The sequence below is a fragment of the Zingiber officinale genome, chromosome 6A (assembly GCF_018446385.1).
Source record: "Zingiber officinale cultivar Zhangliang chromosome 6A, Zo_v1.1, whole genome shotgun sequence".
In the NCBI taxonomy this organism is placed as follows: domain Eukaryota; kingdom Viridiplantae; phylum Streptophyta; class Magnoliopsida; order Zingiberales; family Zingiberaceae; genus Zingiber; species Zingiber officinale.
In genome coordinates, this window is record NC_055997.1 from 136,202,072 (window position 1) to 136,226,825 (window position 24,754).

General features: G+C 37.9%; 1 protein-coding gene across 3 annotated transcripts; it reads left to right on the plus strand.

The window, feature by feature from the left end:
- Window positions 1-721: 721 nt before the first annotated feature.
- On the plus strand, window positions 722-24,440 carry LOC121998253 (probable pectate lyase 12). Of its 3 annotated transcripts, XR_006116459.1 has the most exons (5): window positions 722-1,156; window positions 1,274-2,171; window positions 2,251-2,462; window positions 23,844-23,978; window positions 24,082-24,440. XR_006116459.1 is itself a non-coding variant. In XM_042553073.1 (4 exons), exons 1-4 carry the CDS (start codon window positions 1,005-1,007, stop codon window positions 14,646-14,648), a joined length of 1,275 nt encoding a protein of 424 aa, XP_042409007.1. In that variant the 5' UTR covers window positions 722-1,004; the 3' UTR covers window positions 14,649-15,260. The 3 variants fall into 3 exon arrangements, 2 of the variants coding, with proteins under 2 accessions (XP_042409007.1, XP_042409006.1); XM_042553073.1 differs by lacking the exons at window positions 23,844-23,978; window positions 24,082-24,440 and adding an exon at window positions 14,636-15,260; XM_042553072.1 differs by lacking the exon at window positions 23,844-23,978 and having other exon boundaries at window positions 723-1,156.
- Window positions 24,441-24,754: the final 314 nt, after the last annotated feature.

The following is a 24,754-nucleotide window of genomic DNA, read 5'->3' on the forward strand; positions in this document are numbered from 1 at the left end:
AAATAAAGCTCAAATAATTATTTAAACAACTTAATTCATTTTATACATGATTTGACTTACCTTATTTATCTTATTAAATAAATTTTAAAAATATCAAATTTAACTCTACTTACAATCCTATTTTTTAATTTAGATATTAGATTGTTGATTGTTGTGACAATAAGATGATGTGTTCATTTGGATGTTATTCTACTCTTGGAGATAAATGATGCAAACCTCCATTAGACTCTTTTTCATAAAAAATAAATATTTATAGAAATTTCTCTACAGTTACAAATCCTAAAATATGAAATTAAAAAAAATTATAATAGTACATATTTTTTATATAAAAATAATTAGAAAAAATTATTAATAAATTATAAAATTATTTTCAGTGGGAAAAGAAAAAAAATATTTATATATAAACATTAAAACTAAATCTTAAACTATCATAAATTATATATTTTATTCAAAACAAAAATGCATTTTTTATTTTTACTTTAAAGCGATAAAAGCAAGTTTTAATATGACACTGGAAATTATTGATCAGACAAGACATTTTCAATAGATTTTTTTTCCAGAGGTTTTGTTTATATATACATTTTATAATTTTTTAAAAAATTTCAATCCTTCCTAAAACCATTTAAGAATGGTTGGACTTCGGAGTGGGAAGAGACGATAGAGAAATGCTTCCTTTCCCCACAGCTCGACAGTCCATTAAACAGTGAACCCCCCCCCCCCCCCCCCCCCCCCCCCCGCTTCTTCTTCCATTCCAATTCACGGGCCGGTCGCCCCAAGTTGAATGTTATCTGTTCATCAATTTTTTTTTTCTCCGTGCCCAAAACCCCATTTTCGTGGGGCAGGAGTTCACCTTTTGCAGCAAAATCCCATTTTCGTTCCCATTCCCGAGAACCCTAACCTCATTACAGATTTCCCCTCTCACTCTCTCGATCATCGTTTGAAACCCTCTCCCGTTTCCGCACAGTCCAGATCTTTGTAATCACTGCTCCAGCAAGGCAGCAACCATGCTCCGCCGCCACCTCTACTGCCTTTCTACCCACATTCTCCTCCTCTTCTGCTCGTTCCCCTTCTTCTCCGCCGCGCTGCCCTTTCCCAACTCCTCTGTCCGCACTCACGCCCACCCCGATCCCGATTTCGTCGCCCGTGAAGTCCAAAGGTACCATTTTTACTGAATGCTTCTGCTCTTCTCTCCTCTCCTCTCTGCGCGAATGCACATTGTTTTCTTGCTTGTATTATGATGATCGTTGCATTTTGGGCCTTTTTTTTTTCTTAGGCAGGTGGCGTACTCCAACCGCCGCGCGCTCCTGGCAGCCGGCGACAAGGACCAGTGCCTCACGGGGAACCCGATCGACGACTGCTGGCGGTGCTCCGGCAGTGACTGGCGGGAGGACCGGCAGAGGCTGGCTGAGTGTGGCATCGGGTTCGGCCGTGACGCACTTGGCGGCAAGGGCGGGCCGATCTATGTTGTGACGGACCCGTCGGACCGTGACCCGGTGAACCCTGCTCCAGGCACTCTCCGCTACGGCGCCATCCAGGATGGCCCCCTCTGGATAACCTTCGCCCGCGATATGACTATCCGTCTCAATGAGGAGCTTCTGGTGAACAGCTTCAAGACTATCGACGGACGCGGTGCTGTAGTCCACATTGCCGGCGGCGCCTGTATCACCCTCCAGTATGTATCCAACGTCATTATCCACAACCTGCACATCCACCACTGTGTCTCAGCGGGCGAGGCCAACGTGCGCGCCTCGCCAACGCATTTCGGCTGGCGGACGCGCTCCGACGGCGACGGCATCTCCATCTACAGCGGCCGCAAGATCTGGGTGGACCACTGCGCGCTGTCCTATTGCGCCGATGGCCTGATCGATGCCATCATGGGCTCCACGGCGATCACGATCTCCAACAGCTACTTCTCTCACCATGACGATGTTATGCTGCTCGGTCACAGCGACGACTACCTACCGGACTCGGGGATGCAGGTGACCATCGCGTTCAACCGCTTCGGGGAGGAGCTCGTGCAGCGGATGCCGCGCTGCCGCCGAGGCTACTTCCACGTGGTCAACAACGACTTCACCTCGTGGGAGATGTACGCCATCGGCGGCAGCGCCAACCCAACCGTTAACAGCCAGGGAAACCGCTACATCGCTCCGGCCAACTCGAACGCCAAAGAGGCGAGTTATTAATTATTTAATTAGAGCTCGATCTTCTTTTATCGATGGACGAGGGCTGTGCTTGAAGGTGAGCGTGCAGGTGACGAAGCGGGTGGACACGGAGGAGAAGGATTGGAGCAAGTGGAATTGGAGGACGGAGGGGGACGTGATGGCGAACGGAGCGTTCTTCGTGGCGTCGGGGGCCGGAGCGGGGGTGGAGGCTAAGTACGCCATGGCAGAGAGCGTGGACCCTAAGTCTGCCGCGCTCATCGACCAGCTCACTATGAACGCCGGCGTCCTTGGCGGGGCCAGGTATGGACCACGCTCACGTTATCCTCGCATTCGCATTGGATTCTATTAAAGCCTTTACCTTCTGTTCCTTATTTATTTATGGCAAAAATCTGCTTTGGTGAAAACTGCCCTAATTAGAGTCGGAGCAACTTTTATAAAGCTTCTTTTTGCTTTAAAACACTTTTGGCTAAAATTGCTCTAATTATAATCATTATAGTTTAAACTACTTCAATTGTAGTCATTTTGGTTAAAGTTGCAGAATTTTTGCCTCCTTTAATTATTAGCATCGAATCAATAGGGAAGTGGGGCAAGAAGGTTTTTCTTAATGCATTAGTTAAATCGAGCAAAAATGAGGGAAAAAGTTTAATTTTGCCTTTATATGGTTCATGTAGTCTCTCAAATATCCATCCTTCGATTCCCAACTACCAATTACGACGTATTGCATGACATTTTCCTTCAAGGGGATGATAAGCCTGGGATGTTAAGTTGTTAGGCCGCCCACTATGAGCACTTCCGGATTTACTCTAATGGTCAGTGAAAAATTTTTATGGGACTGGATCCGCCATCTCCTTATTAGTTGGTCCGAAGAATTGGATCCTAACTTAAAAAAAAAACAATGAGTTTGAGTCTATTGGATTCCAACTTGCATCTAGCTCCCAACTAATTATAATGGAAGGTAAAGGAGACTGGACCGTGGGAGAGGATGCTTATGACAACGGGAAGAGGGTGCTAGGTGACAAAGAGAGTATCAAGTGAGGATAATAGAGGTCCATTACTTTTCTATTTGCGCTTGCCTTTTTTTTTAAAAATTTCTTTCCCTTGAATATTAAATGGGTAACTAATCATGTCCTAGGCCCTTCAATCCCTGTAAACTGAGTTTGTCCCAATAAAAAGTATAATGGTTTAGTTTATCCATAATTTGATAAGCGTGCAGTCTCCCACTCATCACAGCTACTAGGTTAATCCCAAAAAATAATTGAAATGCACAACTCTCCCTATATCCAGTCGCAAGGTTAATCCAGAAAAATAATAAAAACTAATTGAGATGACTCTTAACAACGCTTCTTTACAATAAAAAGTAATCCAGCTACAAGGTTAATTAAAAAAACAAATTGAATGATTCTAGACAATGTTCCTTATAAAAACAACAATAAAAGAAACAGGGTTACGTCAATGCATGTGACTAGGTTCACTGTAGGAATATTTAGAAACACCACATGGCATACCACGTCCTTAGTAGAAACTGAAATTCTTTGGATATGAGTGTTTTAAAGTCCCTTTATTTTCTGGATACCTTTTTTGGACAGTGCTTCTATTTGGTAAAATTGCACTCTTAGGCAGTTTTACAGAAGAAATAGATACTACTTGGAGAATTCAATCTCAAAGGAGCATCCTCCCACTTGAAGTCTTGAAGTAGCATTATTGTGTCAAAGAATATTTATTTATTTTTATTTTCCTTGCTGGAAAAGGATAAATGTTGGTGTTCTATTAACTTTAACTTAATTCTGATTAAACTTCTCATCGCTAAACATAAACCCTTATATATGTTTTTACTGAAATTATCTCTATGTAAAATAACTCTCTTAAGATGTACAAGGGTTATATGATTCTTGCTCATTTTTCTTTCTAACTCTGTCAAAAAAACAAGAGTATTCTTGTTAAGAATCATCATATTATTAGAAACTTGACTTCAACTAATTCGTGCGTGATTCTGTTTCATCATTTATTACTATTATTGCCAACTTGCAAAAGATAGTGAAGTCTGTTATAATTTTTGATCCCAATTCACATCTTGATTTTAAATGATGGGCTAGATTAGGTTAAGGTAATAGGAGTTATATTAAGTTGGAGTTTGGAAAGGGTTGAGTTTGCTTGAACTGGTATAAGTTCAACTGAGGTGGTTAAATCTTAGTTAAATTGGATTCAATTTGGTCAAGTTCTAACTTTTAAGTAACACATTTCAAATGAGCTTGGCTAAATTTTTTAGGCTTTGTCGTTATTGTCTTATGGGAATTGGAATGAGGTGGATTAGTGTGGTGCAATTGGATGAAGTAGACTCTTAGGAAGTTAGTGGCATTGAACTAGGGAGGTCATGAAAAATTAGCCAAAGTGAGGTTAGTAATGTCTGAGGTTGAGAAGGTTATGATATCTTGTACTTAGTTAGGAACTTTAATTATTCTTTTATAGTCGACTAAAGAAATCTCCTTTTAATGGTTTTGGCCCCTTTTATAAGCTGCGAAGTGAGTGTTGTTAGTTTAATTTGGATTGATTGTATCAAATTATAATTTTGATTAAAAACAATAAATCAATAATATTTATTTAAGAATAAATGTATATTATTCAACCTTTTAGATTTTTTTGAGCAACTCAAGTGTGTTGCCTCTAAGGTATTCATGCTCTCTCTAACTTATGTGAATGTTTTTTTGTTATATTGATTCTGATGGTCAATCTATAGAACAATTGGTTCCTTTAAATAAAGAACTTAGAGAGATTTACGTGGGATCTTTAGAGATTTTAAATTTCAAATTATGGATGGTAATTAATCAATATCCATGATTACTTTAATCACTTATTTGAATTCTGTAATTAGATATCCATCAAATCACAATTATGTCCATCAACTCATTGCGGATTATATTTGATATTTAAAATAGATATTGATAAAATCTTTACATACAAAAGTGAGATTTCATCCTTCCAACCATATAATGTTTCATATGGGTCATTGTCAAAATAAATTTACACATATAATTTATTTAATCATAATTTCCATAACTTAATTGAACTCTAAAAAAGTTTGAGACATTGATTTATATATAATCATATAAATATAAAACTAATTTAAATAACACCGGTTTATTTTCTTTGAGTCCAATCATTAATGGAAATTGAATTGAATATCTTTCTCTTTAGTTGAGAATGTTGGGTTTCTTGTTGAACATTTATATAATTTAATTACCATATACATGCCCCACTAAATATGTACATGACTTTTAATTTAGCATCAACAATTGATAAATTATAATTGTGCAGATTTTAATTAAATATTTATAAATCTTTTAGGTCTAAGGATAAAAGGGAATTTGTGAAAGAATATATTTTTGACAATAACACTTGTATATATTCTTGATCTTGATTAGTTCAGTGTATGTAATACTTATATTACACTCACTATTTGATTAAGGTCAATATCTCAATGATGGAGTAAATCATTCCATCTTACAGCGGCACATTATATTCTTTTATAACCTAGAACGACTTGGATAGTTACAATTAAATTATTACTCCCCACTATTGATTTTTTAATCATAAGTAGAATCTAATAAAAATATCCAAGTAATATCACATACTAATTATAATAAAATACACCCAAAATATAATATACACATGATTAATATTAAATAAATTGTTTTGAGGGTATATAGTTTCAATAGTCTCCCACTTGCACTTACGTATTTCACACCCATAGCATCACTATGCTTCTCAAACACCGTTTGAAAAAGTGATTTGGTGAATGGATCTGCTAAATTATCGACTGAAGCAATTTTTGTTATTACATTATCTCCTCAATGTATGATGTCATGTTTCAAGTGAAATCTATGCCCAATGTGTTTTGTTTTCTAATGAGCAAACTCTTTGATTGCTTTATCAAAATGAATATTCCAATTGCGTGATGCTTGCTTAACACCATAAAGTGACTTTAGCAATTTGCACACTTTTGATTTATCCCTATGAAATATGTAACCTTCCGGCTGATCCATATATATTTCTTCTTAGTTATAGCCATTTGAGAATTATGTTTTGACATCCATTTGTTATATCTTATAATCATAATGTGCAACAATTGCTAAAATAATTTTGATGGATTTTAGCATGACAACTGACGAAAAGGTTTCCTTATAATCAATACCAGCTTTTTGGTTATAACCTTTTGCCACAAGCCTAGCTTTGTAGGTCTCTACCTTTCTGTTGGGTCATGATTTTCTTTTGTAGATCCATTTACAACCTATAAGTTTAAACCTTCTGGTTTATCTACTAAACATCAGACCTCCTTAGAAACCATTGAATCCATCTTTGATTGCATGGCCCTTTCCCAATTTTCTAAATCTTTATCGTTCATGGCCTCTTCATAAGTTGTAGGTTTTTCGTAAGACTCCACAGATTTCATTTGATAAATCTCATTTGACAATGCGAATCTAGTTGGTGGTTTTAATATCCTTTAAACTCGATGAGGCTCTTGAACTTCAACTGAATTGTTTGACAATATCTTCTTCTTCTGTATCTGCCTTGGTTGATCACTTCTCAGCATTGGTTCTATTTTCATTCAAGCTATAATTTTCTTCAAGAAAGTAGCATTCCTACTGATAAAAACCTTTTATTCAGTAGGATTATAAAAATAGAATCCAATAGTCATATTGGGATTGATAAAATAAATAAAGGAGAATTCTGAAAATATTTTCTATCTATCTTCACTGAACCAATTACAATATGTAAACTTTGAGGGGATTATCAAATCCCTTAATTCTAGGATCTAATATACGAAGAAGTTTGATAATAATTACAATAATAATATCCCTTGATTCTAGGGTCTAATATAGGAAGAAATATAACAATAATTACAGCAATTATATCCCTTAATCTTAGAGTCTAATATAGGAAAAAGTATCTCTCTAATTATAACAATAATTAGAGAGATAATCAAGAGATATAAAAACCAAATAAGGAATGAAGAATATCTTGACTCCCCCCCTTAAATTGATGCGGGTAAGTCTATCAACATCCATTTGCTTCTGAGAAACTTGTGTCGTTGACTTTTCAAAGCTTTTGTAAAGACATCAGTTATTTGAAGATTAGTAGTAAGATGAGAAAGAGTGATTGTCACGCCCCGAGGGTAAGGTTGTCTGACGAAAATCGGACAACACCTCCCTGTAGCAGTGACAAATGAAACATGTATACAATGCCAGAAGGCTACTCACAAGCTATCAATAGCCCACACGGTTAGATGTAAACACAACCACACAGTTTATAAGCAACCCGCACGGCTGAAAGTAAATACAACTACGTAGTTGATAAACAATCCACACAGCTGAAACAAAACACAATGGAAGTCATAAAATAACAATCGCAAAACCACAAACGACTAACTACAAGCTGACCCGACTTAATACAACAACAACAAATCAAAATACACGCAACCACAAAACTAAATTCCAAGTCCACATCGAGTTATTACAATACCAAGTTCACAAATTCAAAACACAAATAACGCAGAAAACAAAACCAGAAAAACCATCCTCAGATGTGACGTGGGACCGACAATCAGGATCCCCCAAGTGTCCTTGTACCATCTACTTGTTTTCTGACGAAAGAAAAACCAGTTCAAGGGGTGTTGAGTGATAATGACTCAGTAGGTAATAGACAGATAGTGCATGAGCATAATATATATTTAGAGAGCCAAAGGTATACAATCTCATAGGGAATAGTATCATAAACTACAGAGATATCATAATGAATGTCCATACCTGAATCTATATACTAAGCTAGTAATAGAAAGTTAGGGTTAGTGAGGAATTGCAGTAGTACTGCTCATACATATGTAAGCCAGTGTCTAACACATGCAATAGGCATATAACTCATCATATGTAAGCATATCACAGTCATACAACATAAGCAAATATAATAAGAAAAGCGTATACACGGATGGTCAATCCCGCCCATTTCTCTGCACTACGACCCCTTATGGTTGAGAGGCCAGGACAATGATAGCTGTACACCACTACTCTCGAGTGACCGAGTGGACAATTTGCATAGTAGTTGACTAGCTACGTAGCAACGGGTCCCTGCTGCTCGCAACTCCAGTTGTTACTACCTATGAGTGACTGAGTGGGAGTATGACAGGACAAGCGGCACATACTTCAGCTATTACTACCCATGAGTGGTCGAGTGTACGTCTCTGGCCAACGACTCTCAACCACAAGGGAGACATGGTCACCAACATGCATGCAATAACATGATGAGCAAGATGCAACAATCATCACATATATAAATAGCAGTCAGCTAAGCTACAATAAAAGCCAGCATGCTCAATAAGGTACAAGAATAAGCAACAATCAAAACAAGTAAACATGGTATCTAATATCTTCTCAATATCATGGATGACAACGAGAGGCTGTATAGACATGGATCCGATCATCTCAAAGATTAAACAGACAAGTATCAAGCTAAAAGAAAATATGAGTGGAGTCAAGGTAAATATAGCAACTATCCAAATATTTAGCTCATGCACTAAGGCCAAAGTACTAAAGAATCAAGATAAGAAGTATCTGCCTTTATCTGTCGATCGTGCTAAATGACTCCCACATCGTGCCACCCGTCTCAATCAAAGTCTTGTATCAACATATACCATTAGCTATCTTTAAATGAATCAAATAGCTAAATTAAATTCTCTAAACTAATTAGGATAGACCTAATCGTATCACGATCCACGCCTACACCCCAAATAGATGTTTAGGTCCCTCTAATTCCATTTTCTTCATTTGATTAGATTTAATCCTCAATTAGCACAATCATCCTTTAGATTAATCAACTCTAAGCTTAAATATTCATCAAACTCAACCATTAATCATTCCACAACTACACTCGAATCCAGTTATACACGAAATTACCTCCATAACTTATGCAAATACGATTGCATAGCTGTTGACCCACGACCGAAGACATTTGCTGTCGAAAATTGGTAGCCGAAGCTAGGTTAAACTACTGATCTCCCAAATCGACAAACCTAAATCACAATCAACACATTCACATTCAAGCATTAGACTCAATTCTTAATCCACAAGGTAATTCCAACTTCTAATCAAATCTAACATAGATCAACAAAACTTAGGCTAAGGGATTTGTTACCATTCAGTCGGGAATGTCCACTGCCCTCACAGCAGCTCATGATGACGACTGAAGATGAGAAGGGAGGAGAATTGGGCGACGACCTCACTATAGTAGTAGTCGCTCAGGGACCGCAAGTAAGAGGGGCGGCAGCAGAGCTGATCACGACATCCTGCTTGCGACGATCAGAAGGGATGGAAGATCGGCAACCCAAGAGCGACTGACAACGTGCGATGGAGACCGATGACCATCTCTCAATGATCGGTGTCGGATGAATCGAACAACGTCGATGCAAGGAGAGGATGAGGGATCTGGCCTCACGCGCAAGGGGCGGCGGCGTCAAGTGGCGCTCAACCACCAGCAGCGGTGGATTGGGAGGAGACCAAGAGGCTAGGGCTCGGCGATGTCGATGAAAGCTAGGGCACATCGAGATTCCTTGCTCTTGGCCGAGGACCAACCTGCGTAGGAAACGACGATTCGTAGAGGGCGATGGCTCAGGTAAGCGGTGGAGGAGATGGGATTCCTGACCGGCGGTGAGTCGGACGGTGCTGGCGTGATCCGGATCTCAGCGGCGAAGACGCAAGAAGAAATCGAGGAGGTGAGAAAGAGGAAACGATGTTTAAGCCTCATTGTACTGGTTACTTAAATACCTAGGGTTTAATTAATTTAACCCTAAGTTAATTCTTAAATCAACTCCCATTTAAATGACTATTCTAAACAGTCTTTCTTTAAGCCTAATAGCTCTATCCCTTTAAACATGTCATACAGATTTCGTTTAAATTTAGAAAAATTCGTAAAAATTTCTAAAAAATCCAATAAGGTTATATCTCCAATAACACTTATTATTTAATCTACTGTATCTTACAGTGATCACTCCTCGAATAAAGGCCTCCCTAATGTAATGACAATCCACTTTATGTACTTTGTGTGTTCCTGATATATTGGATTTGCAGCTATTTGAATAGCACTAGTATTATCACCATGAAGTGGAGTAGGAGTAGGCAGAGGAAATCCAAGTTTGGAGAGAAGACCACGTAACCACACAATTTCAGAACTAGTTGCAGACATGACTCTATACTTAGCCTCCATGGAAGATTTAGAATCCTGCTTCTTACACTTCCAAGAAAATCAAGGCATCTCCATGAAAAATGCACCAACCTATTATAGACTTTCTAGTATCCGGGCAGCTAGCCCAATCTACATCACTGTATGCAGCCAATTGAAGAGCATATTTTGTTGGAAAAAACAACCTATGAGTAGATGACCAAATTAAGTATCAAATAATGCGACGAACTGCAACAAGATGAAGATGTTGAGGTGATTGCATCAATCTATATGGACAACATATGAAATATTAGACATTGTGATTGTTGGGTATATAAGACTACCAATAAGTTGTCTATATAAAAAAGGATCAGGCTTGCCTTCATCTTTTTGACATCACATTCACCTCCATTGGCGTATCAACAGCAGTAGTAACCTTAAAACCGCTAACTCAATAAGATCTTAGATATATTTATGTTGATTTGAGAACAAACCATGATCTTGAAAGTGAACTTCCAACCCCAAAAAAACTCAATAAGATCTTGGATATATTTATGTTGATTTAAGAACAAACTATAATCTTGAGAGTGAACTTCCAACCCCCAAAAAATATGTGAGCTGCCCAATATCTTTCGTTTTAAATGTACTATGCAACATATTTTGAAGCTTAATGATCAATCCATTGTCATTACCAATGATGGTAATATCGTCAGCATAGACCAAGAGAAAAATTATACCAGTGGTTGTCTTGTAAAAGAAAAGTGATGAACCATACTGACTTTGTTTGAAAGGGAAGGTGAGAAGAGTGGTGCGAAACTTCTCAAACCATGTTCTAGGTGTCTACTTCAATCCATACAATGAGCTTCTTAGCTTGCAAACTTCATGTGATATTGTCATTGATATACCAGATGGAAGTGTTATGTAAACCTCCTCTTTAAGATCCTCATTCAAGATTTAGAGGATGCAATAGCAAGAATGATTCTCACTGTGGTTATCTTAGCAATTGGTGCAAAAGTTTTTCATTGTCAAGGCCATGAGGCCATCAGACTTGAGTTTCACGGTATAAACCCACTTACAACCAATAGGTTTAACATTTGAAGGACAAGAAACAATGTCTCAAGTATGGTTTTCCTCAAGTGCTTTGAGTTCTGCCTCCATTGCTTGTTGCCAACACTCATGTTTCATAGCCTGTTTATAACAAGTGGGAATGGAAATAGAAGACAAAGTAGTAGACATAGCCATAGGATTTGAAAATCATACCTTCCAGGAGGTTTGTGAGGTCTAGAGCTTCTTTGAAGAGGAGGTGAATTATTGAAAATGAGATTAGATGCCGCAAGAAGATGTCGAGGAACTTCAGGGAGACCTATAAGAGGATCAGGTGTAGAAGGAGTACGCCTACGATAAACATAACTAGGTTGAAACCTTGGAATTAGTGTTGGTGACTCAGGAAAATGTGGTAAAGTAGATAGGGAAGTGAATTCTGTGGTCTGTTGTGTACTAAAGAAGGGCTGATTTTTTTTAAAAAAAATGACATTCCTAGAGACACGAGTTCGACGAGCATGAGGATCATAGCAAAGGAATCCTTTTTTGGGTTCAGTATACCCTAAGAAAGCACACTTGATAGATTGGGTAGTAAGTTTATTTCTTTCATGTGCAGGAAGGTGAATAAAACAAACACATCCAAATATATGAAGATTGAAATAATTTGGTACATGCCCAAACAAACGAAAGTAGGGAGAATCATTGCTCAAGTTGGGAGATAAAGCTTCACACTCAAAATGAGAGGGAACACAAGACTCAATTAGAAGAGTGCGAACAACATAAAGAAGAAGATGATTATTTCTTTCAGCTATATCGTTTTGTTGTGGAGTGAAAGGACAAGAACGTTGTCATATGATCCCATGACTTTGAAGAAAAATTTGAAATTCATTTGACATATATTGACCACCTGAATCATATTGCAAGATTTTGATTCTAGCAGAAAATTATGTTTCAACCAAAGCATGAAAGACTTTAAATATAGAGAAAGCCTCACTTTTAGACCGAAAAAAATATATTCAAGTAAAACGAGTGAAATTATCGATAAATGTAACAAAGTATTTGTAATGTTCATGAGAAATTACAACGACAATACCCATACATCAGTATGTACGAGTTCAAAAGGTTTGGTGGTACTGTTTTTATGCAATGGAAAAAGAAGTGTTTTTCTTTTGCCAAGTTTGTAAGATGCACAATCAACAATATCGGTATTGGCATAAGAAGTTGAATCTTTATTTCCAAGTAAACCAGATTTAAGGAAGATTCAAAGCACATAAGAATTAGGGTGTCCTAAACGTCTATGCCACATTTGATTATCACATTGAACAACATTAAAAGCAACATTATTTGACATCGAAAAGAGAGATAGAAACAAAGGAAAAAGACATCCCACTTTAGGTCACTTCGGGATCATCTTTTTGACACTTGATCTTGCACAAGACAACCAAAATTTGAAAATTTGAAAGTACAATTGTTGTCAACTAATTGACCGACAAATATCAGATTAGTGAACAACTTAGGAGACCAAAAATAGTATTCAAAGAGGGTAAAATATCACCAACATCTGTGATAGGTAAGGAATTACCATCGACAGTATTAATATGAAGATCTCCTTCATATTTTTTAACATTATTTAAAGGCAAGGGAGTGTTGGTCATGTGATTTAAAGCACCAGGAATCAAAATACCAAGGCTTAGAATTAGAATTTTTATTACTTGAAAGGCCTAAAGACTATCATTTGTTGGACTATTTTAGGAGTAATAGAAGACTGACTCGAATTAGGGGCATTTGAGTAACCAACTGAGACATTGTAGGCAGTTTTAGATTTCTTTGGAGGCTAACAATTTTTGATGATATGCCCTGATTTCATACAATAATTGTAGAATTTTTTAGTACAGTTAGTGGCAATGTGCTTGAATCCTTTGCAACTATAACACTGAATATTAGTCATATCTCTGGTTCCTTTAAACCACCCTTGAGCAGCATAGATAACCTGAATTAGAGTAGAATATTGAGTTTTTTGCTCCAAGAGCATGTGTAATGAGCCGTTGTTCTTCCATGAGAAGCTCTCCTACATAAAGATCAAATAAAGGAACTGGTCCTCTATTAATCAGGTTGGACCTGATTGCTTCAAACTCCCCCTTAACTCGATCGCGGTTGCTAGTCTCATGCACATTTTTGATAGTAATGAGTCCTTCAGGAGGCACACTTGCATACTCAATATCAGTGTACTCGGCCCAAAGATTTTCAAAAGAAGAATAAAACTCTTGGATTGATATATTCCCTTGACTGAGTTGACCCAACTCGAGTTCCAATTGAAATCTTCGTGCTATATTACTTGGGTTGTAAATTTTATTCAAGTAGTCCCACATTTCTCTAGAGGTCTTATAAGACTTGAGATTGAGAAGTATGGAGGGTTCCACACTTCCAAGGATCCAAGACATAATCTGAGTATCTTCCACTTTCCATTTTCCATATTCCTCCTCCTCGTTGTTGGGTGCAGGATTTGCCCCATTAATATCATTCCACAACTCCTTTCCCTTAACAAAGATCTGAAATTGGAATACCTAAGCAGAATAATTCTTGCCATTAAATCGAATGAGAAAATGTTCAGATCATTTCAAAGACATGATTTTAACCGAAAACAAGTACTAAGAGATCTGTTCTAAGAAAATAGATTAGAAGAATACGAAAAAAAAGAACAAACTGTTGGTGCAATTGACACCAATGATCAAACTTAAGTTTTGATGAATGACAAATGGATTAAAGTTAGGTGCGATCTAACCTTTCTATCAAATGTGTAGGAATTGATGGATCTGGAGGATCTAACACCAGGCTAAAATCCAGCTAGGTTTAGAGGACCTGATAGCTGGTGTAGAAGTCCAGATAGGTTAAGGAGTGACTGATATATGGCTGGAAGTTCGGCTAGGTCCACGAGACCTGACAACTGGCCGAAATTTAGTTGGGTCTGCGGACTTGATAACTGGCGGGAAGACTTAGTGGGTCAAAAATAAGTTAAGCGATTCTGCATGGTAAGTAAAGTAAGTCACTAGAGGAGAGTGTCCAATGAGGACGAGTCCCAATTAGGGACTTTAGGCACATATCCAGTTTAGGTCCATTTTGAAAATTTAGATTGAGATCATGATTAGATCCTTGTCTCAAAAAGACAGGATCTAATTAATAATGCTATTTTATGTATAGTTTGTTATTTGGACTAACGCATTTTGCAGGAGCAAAAAGTGATTCAAGCCTCGGGTGAACAGTGATCCGAGGCACCTCCTATTCAAGTGGAGGCGCCTCGGATGCTTCGGCCGAAGTCCCCGTGTGGGAGGGCGCGAGGCGCCTCCCGGATGATGGCACCTTAAAGCTTGCCGCCGGAGGCACCTTGGAGAGCTTTGAAGGCGCTTTCCAGAGGATAAAATCTGCAAGTTACAAGTTTTATCGATTCCGAAGATAAGGGGATAAAAATTGCGCTGGAGGCACCTCGGACAAGCTGGAGGCACCCCCAACAGTCCATATAAACCCTATTCGAGCAACCTTCAACACACATCTTCTCTACGAACTGCAAAGACCGTTTTGTTGTTGCTAACACGTCCAACTGCTGCAAACACATTCGACTGCTGCTATACTAATGTGACCGGCAGATCGACACCAACTCCTCAGCGCTTCTGGATCCTTTTCTACGAGTTGGTAACGAAGTTAATTATTGCATCTCTTTATTATTTGTAAAAGGGAGTGTAGGCGGTTACACTTTCCTTTCTTCGATATATTGTATTCGATTTCCTCTTCCGACGGTTCCGGAAGAAGTTTTTAGTGGATTGCCCGTCGATACGGTCCGAGAGATTGTGGGTCTTAGAGTAGGAGTTGTCAAAGGCTCCAAACCAAGTAACTCTTTGTGTGTTTGTTCTATTTTTTGTTTTTAGTTTTCCGCTGCGTACTTGTTTTATAAAACTGTAAAAAATTAAGTTTTTAAACTCACGTGATTCACCCCTCCTTCCCCCTCTCAGGTGTAACGATCCCACACAAACCACTGAGATCTTGGAGCTCGACAAGAAACCAGACCAAAGAAGACTTGATCTCAGAGTTTTGACATTGATACCGTGACAAAATAAACAAGGGAGAATTTTTGAAAATATTTTCCGTTTATATTCACTAAACGAATTACAATATATAGACTTTGAGGGGATTATCAAATCTCTTAATTCTAGGGTCTAATATAAGAAGTATAATAATAATTATAGCAATAATATCCCTTAATTATAGGGTCTAATATAGGAAGAAATATAACAATAATTACAACAATTAGATTCCTTAATCTTAGCGTCTAATATAGGAAGAAGTATCTCTCTAATTAGAGCAATATTTAGAGAGATAATCAAGGGATATAAAAATCAAATAAGGAAAGAAGAATATCTTCATATCTTGATAGGGATATCCCACAAATAAACATTTATCAGTTCTTGATCCTAATTTCTCCAACTTGGACTTTTAACATGAGCAAGACAACCCTGTATTCTCAAATGATTTAAATTTGGTTTCTTTCCAATCCAAAATTCATATGTATTGTTTTTTTTTTAACTCTGTTTTATAAGTAAATAGCTATTTCAACAACATGACCTAAAATTTTTTTGACAATTCTGACATTCTCATCATAGAACAAACCATATCTAATATAGTTATATCCTTCCTTTCAACGACACCATTATGTTGAGGTGTGGCAGGTGAAGTTAATTAAGAAATGATTCCATTTTCTTTTAAGTAATCCTTGAAATCATCTTAAATATATTCACCACTCCTATTAGATCTAAGGACTTTAAATCATTTTCTAAGTTGTTTCTCTATTTCACATCAAAATTCTTTGAACTTTTCAAAAGGTTTCCGACTTATGTTTCATTAGATATACGTAACAATATCTAGAATAGTCATCAATAAAAGTGATAAAATATGAGAAACCTTCTCTTGCAGCATGATTAAATGGACCACATATCCGAATGTATTAGTTCTAATGTGCTTGTGCCTCTAACTCCTTTTCCAATAAAAGAAGCTTTGATCATTTTCCCTTGCAAGCAAGGCTCACAAGTTGGGTATGACCCAACCTTTAACAGTTTTAAAGGACCATTTTGTACCAACCTAATGCTACGATCAATGTTAATATGACCAAAACCTTAGATGTCACAAACATGTTTGATTAACATCCATTTTCTTTTTAAAGATGCACATTAGATGAATCATTAGTCTCTATATTATTAATGAAATGATCTATAGGTTTCAAAAAATAAAGACCATCATTCAAGTAACTAGAAATCAAAAATTTATTATTTAACTTGATAACAATTTTTCAACTGAAATAAAAAACCAAGTAGCAAGTTGTGAAACCAAAACCAAGTTCCTATGAACTAATGGAAGAAAAAGACAATCTTCCAAAACTAAAACCATATTTTATGAAAACTGTAAATAGAAAGTTCTACTAGTGACTATTGCAACTGTTGCACTTGTCCCCATTTTTAACTTCAACTCCCCATCACTTAGCTTTCTGGTCTCCTTAAACCCATGCAACTTATTGTAAATGTGTGACGTTGTGTTAGAATCTACACACCAAGTATCAAACCATTAAATTGATAAATAAATTAGACAAACCTTCATATGGTTTATCTTTCTTCAGAGAAGCCAAATAGAGGCGACAGTTTCTCTTCGAATGATTGGGCTTATCACAATGGAAACAATTTCCTTTGGTTTTCTTTTTCTCATTTTCCTTAGCCAATTTTTCACCATGAGATCTTTTGGTGAACTTGTTACTTCTTCCTAAAGTTTTTGCCATCGGGTGTAAACTTAGCAGATTCTCCCTTTTCAGTGAGTATGACAGTAGGTTTTTCTCTCTTAATAAGAGGTTCTCAGTTGCTTGTAACATATTTAGCAACTTTGACAAACTTGCATCCATTTTATTCATGTTGTAATTCAACACAAACTGGTTAAAATAATCGGCCAAGGATGCTAGGACCGCCTCAATTTCTGCTCCAAGCATGTCCAATTCAATGTAGGACATCATTTAATACCCAAAATTTGAACAAAATGATTTCCTCAATATGATATGTTAGAGAAATCATGTCTTGCCTTAACTCATAATGATCTTTAAGTATACAGAAAATAATAAAAACCTCCTTAAGAAAATTATATTTCTTCCTTTTGACCTCTATTCTTGGTTAATTTTTGGATGGGAAAAAAAAATTAATAGGTTGAGGGAGGATCATTTTTCCAACCTTTCATTTCATATTTCATCAATGTGCAATTAACTATCTTTTTTATTTTCAATTAAATCTTACATTCTCACATTCTATTGGAGCAAAAGGTGATATCGCTTACCCTAAGAGGCCTAGTATTGCCGACCCCACGGCAAGATACAAGCCATGGGGGCATTTTGTAGCGCAACAACCCTTTACATGGGGAGGTTAGTTACCCAACGAGACATTTTGGACCGGAATTGATCCCAAAATCTATTAAAGCAACTACATTCTCACATTCCATGAATGTGAACATTGTCTCTTCATTAATTAATATGAATAAAGCAATTAATCATAATAAACTTAAATAATATAGTTATTTAATAAGAAAATCAAATATAATAAAGTCAAATAAATATAGGTTATTTAATAGAAAAATAAATTAATAATGAGTGCCATTTAATAGGGAAATAAAATTAAATTGTTTCCAACATATCTATTAAAAACTGTAAAGAGTAATCAAGACTCAGGACTTTGTGAGTCCAAAACTTTTTTTTAACTTATTACTTAGCAGGTACCTAATTTATACAAGAGATGATACACACACTTTACAAGACAGAGACTCTTCGGTTTCTATGATACCAGTAAACACTATTAACTCCTAGTTTCCAACAGAGACTCTTCGGTTCCCATGATACTATTAACTCCTAGTTTCCAACATTCCCCCTCAAGTTGGAGCGTAGATATCAAAGGCATCCAACTTGTTGCTGAGATACGCAATCCTTGGTCCTCGAAGAGCTTTGGTGAGCAAGTCTGCCAGCTGATCATTAGAGTTGACGAAGGACGTGGTGATTTCTCCATAAACAACTTTCTCACGGATAAAATGACAATCCACTTCTATGTGCTTTGTTCGTTCATGGAACATTAGGTTAGAAGCAATATGGAGAGCTGCTTGATTATCACATATTAACCTCATCGTTCCAACCTCACAGAAATTCAACTCAGAAATGAGTTGTTTTGACCATATCAGTTCACACGTAGCAAGGGCCATAGCTCGATACTCTGCTTCAGCGCTTGATTGTGCAACCACATTCTGTTTCTTGCTCTTCCAAGAGATGAGGTTTCCACCAAATAGAATACAATACCCAGAGGTGGATCTCCTATCACTCGGGGACCCAGCCCAATCTGCATCGGCATAGCCAGTAATTTCTTTGTGTCCCCTATTTTCATACACCAATCCTTTTCCAGGTGACCCTTTAATGAATCTCAAAATTCGGACAACAGCATCCCAATGTTCAGTACGAGGGGAGTTTAGGAACTGGCTTACTACACTGACAGCAAAAGCAATGTCTGGTCTAGTGATAGTGAGATAATTTAGCTTCCCCACCAATCTTCGATATTTGCTGGGATCAGAGAATAGTTCTCCTTGATCAGGAAGAAGTTTGACATTTGGATCCATTGGGTTCTCTACTGGTTTGCAATTTAACATTCCAGTTTCTTCAAGGATATCGAGGGCATATTTTCTCTGGGATATGGCGACTCCTGACTTGGACTGAGCAACCTCTATTCCAAGAAAATATCTCAGTTTTCCCAAGTCCTTTGTTTCAAAATGACGAAGTAAATGTTCCTTCAATCTTTGAATTCCAGCATGGTCATTTCCTGTTATGACAATATCGTCTACATACACCACAAGATACATGCATAGGCTCGAAGAATGCTTGTAGAATACTGAGTGGTCTACTTTACTTCTGATCATTCCAAATTCTTGTAGAGCCAAGTTGAATCGTCCGAACCAACATCGAGGAGACTGTTTAAGGCCATATAAGGACTTGTGGAGTCTACAGACCAGGCCTGACTCTCCCTGAGCAGCAAACCCAGGTGGTTGCTCCATATAAATCTCCTCAGATAGGTCACCATGCAGAAATGCATTCCTGATATCAAACTGGTGTAAGGGCCACTGGTTCATGGCTGCCATGGAAAGAAAGATTCGAACCGAAGCCATTTTTGCCACAGGAGAAAACGTATCTCCATAATCTTGACCAAAAATCTGAGTGAACCCTTTAGCCACAAGGCGTGCTTTAAGTCGATTCACAGTGCCATTTGGCCCAATCTTCACAGTAAAGACCCATCGGCATCCAACAGGATTTTTCCCTATGGGTAAAGGAACCAGGGACCATGTCTGATTAAACTTCAATGCTTGCATTTCTTCAATCATTGCCTGCCTCCATCCTGGATGAGAAAGGGCCTCCTGTACATTTTTTGGGATAGAAACAGAGGACAAGGAAGAAGTGAAAGCACATTGTATAGGAGAAAGGCGATGATAACTAACAAAATTGTAAATAGGATGAGGGTTACGAGTGATACGGTTACCTTTGCGAACAGTAATTGGGAGATCAGAAGGATCCGAAATCGGTTGGGATGCTTGGTCAGGCACTGAAGCACTAGGCTCATGAACAGGAGCTGGTTGAGGAGTTGGAACATTGTGGGAACGACGCTGATAAGTGATCAAATGAGGAGATCCTTCTTGAACATTGGACTCAGGAGTGGTTGTATCAAGAAAGGGTATTGGCAAGACCGGGGATGGAATGACAGTTTCTTCTTTGGAGGTGAAGAATGGTGTATTCTCAAAGAAAGTCACATCGGCAGAGATAAAGAACCGATGCAACGAAGGAGAATAACATTTGTAACTTTTCTGAACCCTTGAATATCCAAGGAAGATACATTTAATTGCTTTGGCTGCGAGTTTATCTTTTCCTGGAGATAAATAATGCACAAAACAAGTACATCCAAAGATACGCAGAGGTATCTTGTATGTTGGTTCATTGGGAAACAAAAGGGAGTGAGGAACCTGATTACCCAATACTGAAGATGACATTCGATTGATCAAATATCCTGCGGTAAGAACCGCATCAGACCAAAAACTTAGAGGAGCATTAGTTTGAAGCAATAAAGTACGAGCAGTATCAAGCAAATGTCGATGTTTTCTTTCTGCAATACCATTTTGTTGTGATGTGTGTGAGCAACTAGACTGATGAATCATGCCTTTAGCGATCACAAAAGAGTTGAATGAAGAAGAAAAGTATTCTTTAGCATTATCACTACGGAAGATGTGGATTGTACGACCAAATTGGGTAGAAACCTCGGAACAAAACTTCTTAAAATTCTCAAATAGTTCAGATCGTTCTTTCATTAAGTAGATCCAAGTACATCTTGAATAATCATCTATAAAGGTAACAAAATAACGAAAACCTAGAACAGAAGTGGTGCGACAAGGTCCCCAAACATCAGAGTGGATTAACTCAAAAGGAAACTTGGATCGACTAGCTTTCTTATTTTTGTAGGAATAACGAACATGCTTACCAAGTTGGCAAGGTTCACATTGGAGAGATTGTAAATGAGAAAATCTAGGAACCATCTTTTTCAACTTACTCAGACTTGGATGTCCTAGACGATTATGAAGAGTATCTGGAGAATCAGCCGTAGCACAAATTGTAGAGGATGAAGATTGAAGGAAGTAGAGCCCATGTGACTCAGAGCCTGCGCCAATCATCTGTCCCGTACTCCGGTCCTGGATATGAAAAGAATCCGGAAGAAAGGTTACTGAGCAATTGAGAGAGCGAGTTAACTTACTAATTGATAGTAAATTAAACGGGCTGCCGGGAACAAAAAGAACAGAATCTAAATTTAGAGTAGGAAGGGGAGAAATTTTGCCTACTCCAGCAGGTTGTATTTTTGAACCATCTGCAAGGGTTATAACATGGGTTTTTTTTTTGTGGAAGACAAGTTTGAAAGCAATGAAGGATTACCAGCAATATGGTCGGATGCACCGGAGTCCAGAATCCAGGAGGAAGAGGGCAAAGAGTGAGAAAAGCAAACCGAAGAATTACCAGATTGAAGTTCTAGGGCTGCTACATCGCTAGAAGCAGCTTTGAAATTAAGGAACTCTTTATATTCGTCGTTATGACACGACGAACTTGTTTTCTTGTAGAGATTCATCTTTCTTGGCTGAGTCTACCACTTGCACCTGTGACATATTTGCAGATTTTGCTGGGAAGCCATGTAAAGTGAAGCATCGATCTCGAGTATGTCCTATTCGATTACAATAGGAACACTGTGGTCGATTTCCACGACCTCCTCTCCCACGTCCACGACCCCGGCCTCCACGATCAGAGTTGGTAAAGAGTATAGCAGAATCAACTTCAGTTTTGAGAGACCCATCGGTCAATGGCACACGAACCAACCGATCAATGAGTTCATCGACAGTAGGAATATTTGGGTTGGTAAGGACTTGATTCTTGACACTGTCAAAATTCTTATGTAATCCGTGAAGAACAAACACCATATACATCTGATCCAATTTCTCCAACACTTTGTTGGGATCGCTGTATGTTAGGTGCATCTTGACTTGATGAATCGTGGACTGGGCTTTGTTGAGATACGAAGTTAAGTCATGATCCTGCATCTGAAGAGTTGCCAAATTATGGACAGAATCATAGAGCCGTTGAATATCATTGGCATAAACACTCTTAGCTTTTTTCCAGATATCATAACAGGACTTGTAGGAGTGATAATGAACCAAAAGTGATGGGTCAATAGACTGCCAAAGAAGAGACACCAGCTGATAATCAACTCTCTGCCATTCAGCCTTCGATGCATCATCATGCTCCGCTACTTGAGTTTCGAGGTGATCCGAAAGCCCTTGACCAAGGAACCAAATCTCAACAGCCGAAGACCAATCCATATAATTTTTGCCATTGAGTTTCTCAGAGGTAATAGAGGGAGTTCCTGAAAAGGCAAATGAAAAGGGACTTTTCTGGACTCCTGAACCTTGCTGGACCATGCTCGATGAGGATGAGGATGAGGCCATAGTAACAGTGATAAGCTAGTGAAGCAGAGGAAGAAGAGGCGACCTTGTCTGGTAGGTGTTGTCTTCTGGATTTGAGAAGAAAGAGACAAACCCCAGGCTCTGATACCATGTAAAGAGTAATCAAGACTCAGGACTTTGTGAGTCCAAAACTTTTTTTTAACTTATTACTCAGCAGGTACCTAATTTATACAAGAGTTGATACACACACACTTTACAAGACAGAGACTCTTCGGTTTCTATGATACCAGTAAACACTATTAACTCCTAGTTTCCAACAGAGACTCTTCGGTTCCCATGATACTATTAACTCCTAGTTTCCAACAAAAACTTCATAAAAAGGAAAGAAAAATGAAGAAAGGATGATGGGTATCAGATTACTAGAACTTGGAGGTTAAGTCCATGGAAGACCTCCATTTGCTTATGGAACCTGAGGAAGAGTTAGATGGATTTATGTTGATGTTGTTGATCTCCTTTAATGAAGTCCGTTCGTCACTTTCTCCCCTGACACAACTATACAAGCAATGACGATTACACTTAGTTGACAATGTGAAACAGGCAAGGGGTGTGGGAGACCTAATAACATCTTTTTCTTTTTAAATAGAAATCACCTCCTTTTTCTAACCCTTAGTTGTGATCAAATCACTAGTTGTTTTACCCACAATTTATGGTAGGGAATGTGCCCTACTAACCCTATTGAAAATCCTCCCTTGCACAGTCCCTATTATGTGTCATTACGGTATTCAGTAACCCTAAAGTGTACCTTGTCAACTTGGGCGGATAACAGATCAAACTCTGAAATGTGTTTTCAAGATCAGAATAGATTTCTTAGATAATGTCCCAAATCTCTTTGGCTCCATTGAGTTAATTAGTTATGCCATTGTGATAAAGTTCTCTGCTTCCTCAGTATTCTGGTGCATCATCAGATGGAGGTAGACAAGTTCCAGAGACTCAGAGAGAGTCATACTGCCTTCGCCTTTGATTACAAGAACTGACTAAGAGCATTTTTGGGAGTTTCTTTCAGTTAGTTTGTGTTGGGTAATCTGCCAATGAGTAATTGTCAAAAGGTGGAGAAGGCAAAGGGTTAGATAGAAGAGGCTTCAATGGCGCGATAAGGTTAGCAGAAACATTTGCTACTATTTCTGGTTCTGTATGCGAAGATTTGGCTCATCATTCCATTACTTTAAAGGGAATAAATATTACAAGAATCCTGAAACTAGAGGCAAATAAAGAATAAATAAACCAAAACAACAAATCGCAATGCTACTAGTCTTGGGTTTCTCCTGACTTTTCAACATAACTAATTATTTCCTGTTTGACATGGCTCATTGCTTAACTACAATTTTGCTTTCTTAGAATACAAACTGTGCAAGGCATGGATCAAATGCCAGTAAGAGATTATGGTTGATACTAAGATTGAGGGGGAGAACAAACAGTGGCTACAAACATTTATTAGGGAAGGATAATGTTACACCTTGTTTCCTTTTGCATGTATGATCTTACAATCTTTCTCACATACATTCAGTAATTCATACACATGAAACAGCTGAAATCTGTATGGAGGCTCACAATGTGCTTGCTTTTGGTGGCACAGAGACAACAGTGGTGGTGCAGGGTCCTCCAGTGTCAGCTATGGCTCTGCAGACGGTGATAAAGGTGCTGGTAGTGGCGAACAAGTTCTTGGCTATGGGTCCTTCGGAATGGTGTTCTCCAGTGGTGCACCAACGCCTCTCACTTACTGCATTACACCTCACTTCTGTTCCTCTTTCGTTATTGCTCTCATCGCACTCCGTTTGCATCGATAGCAGACTGATTGAAGATTAATATCACAAAGGTAAATTCTTTCCTTTTGTTGGTTATTTATGTGTTTTATCTTGTAGCAGCAAAGGTGAATTCGTTGTAGCCTGTGACATTATAGCTGGACTATATATATATTGTGTTTTGTTGTTGCGAGTGGATGCTCTAGCTCTACCATGAGCCTGTGCATATATATATATTATCAAGATTCAACTTTGCTAAAAGTAAAAGAAAAAGCCAAAATCATTTTTTTCTCTGTATGATAAAAAATGTGGGAATTGGTAGCTTTTAAAAGATTCCTGTGTAGAATATTTTTCTAATCTGGAATGTGGAAGAACACTTATATGTTTATATCTAACCTTGCTTGCAGAGCTTCGCTATTCTTTTGTTATTTATTAGGAAAGTATCTACTCATCACTCTCTAAGTTGAAACTTTTCATTTCGTTGTTACAATAATGTTTCTGTAAGAC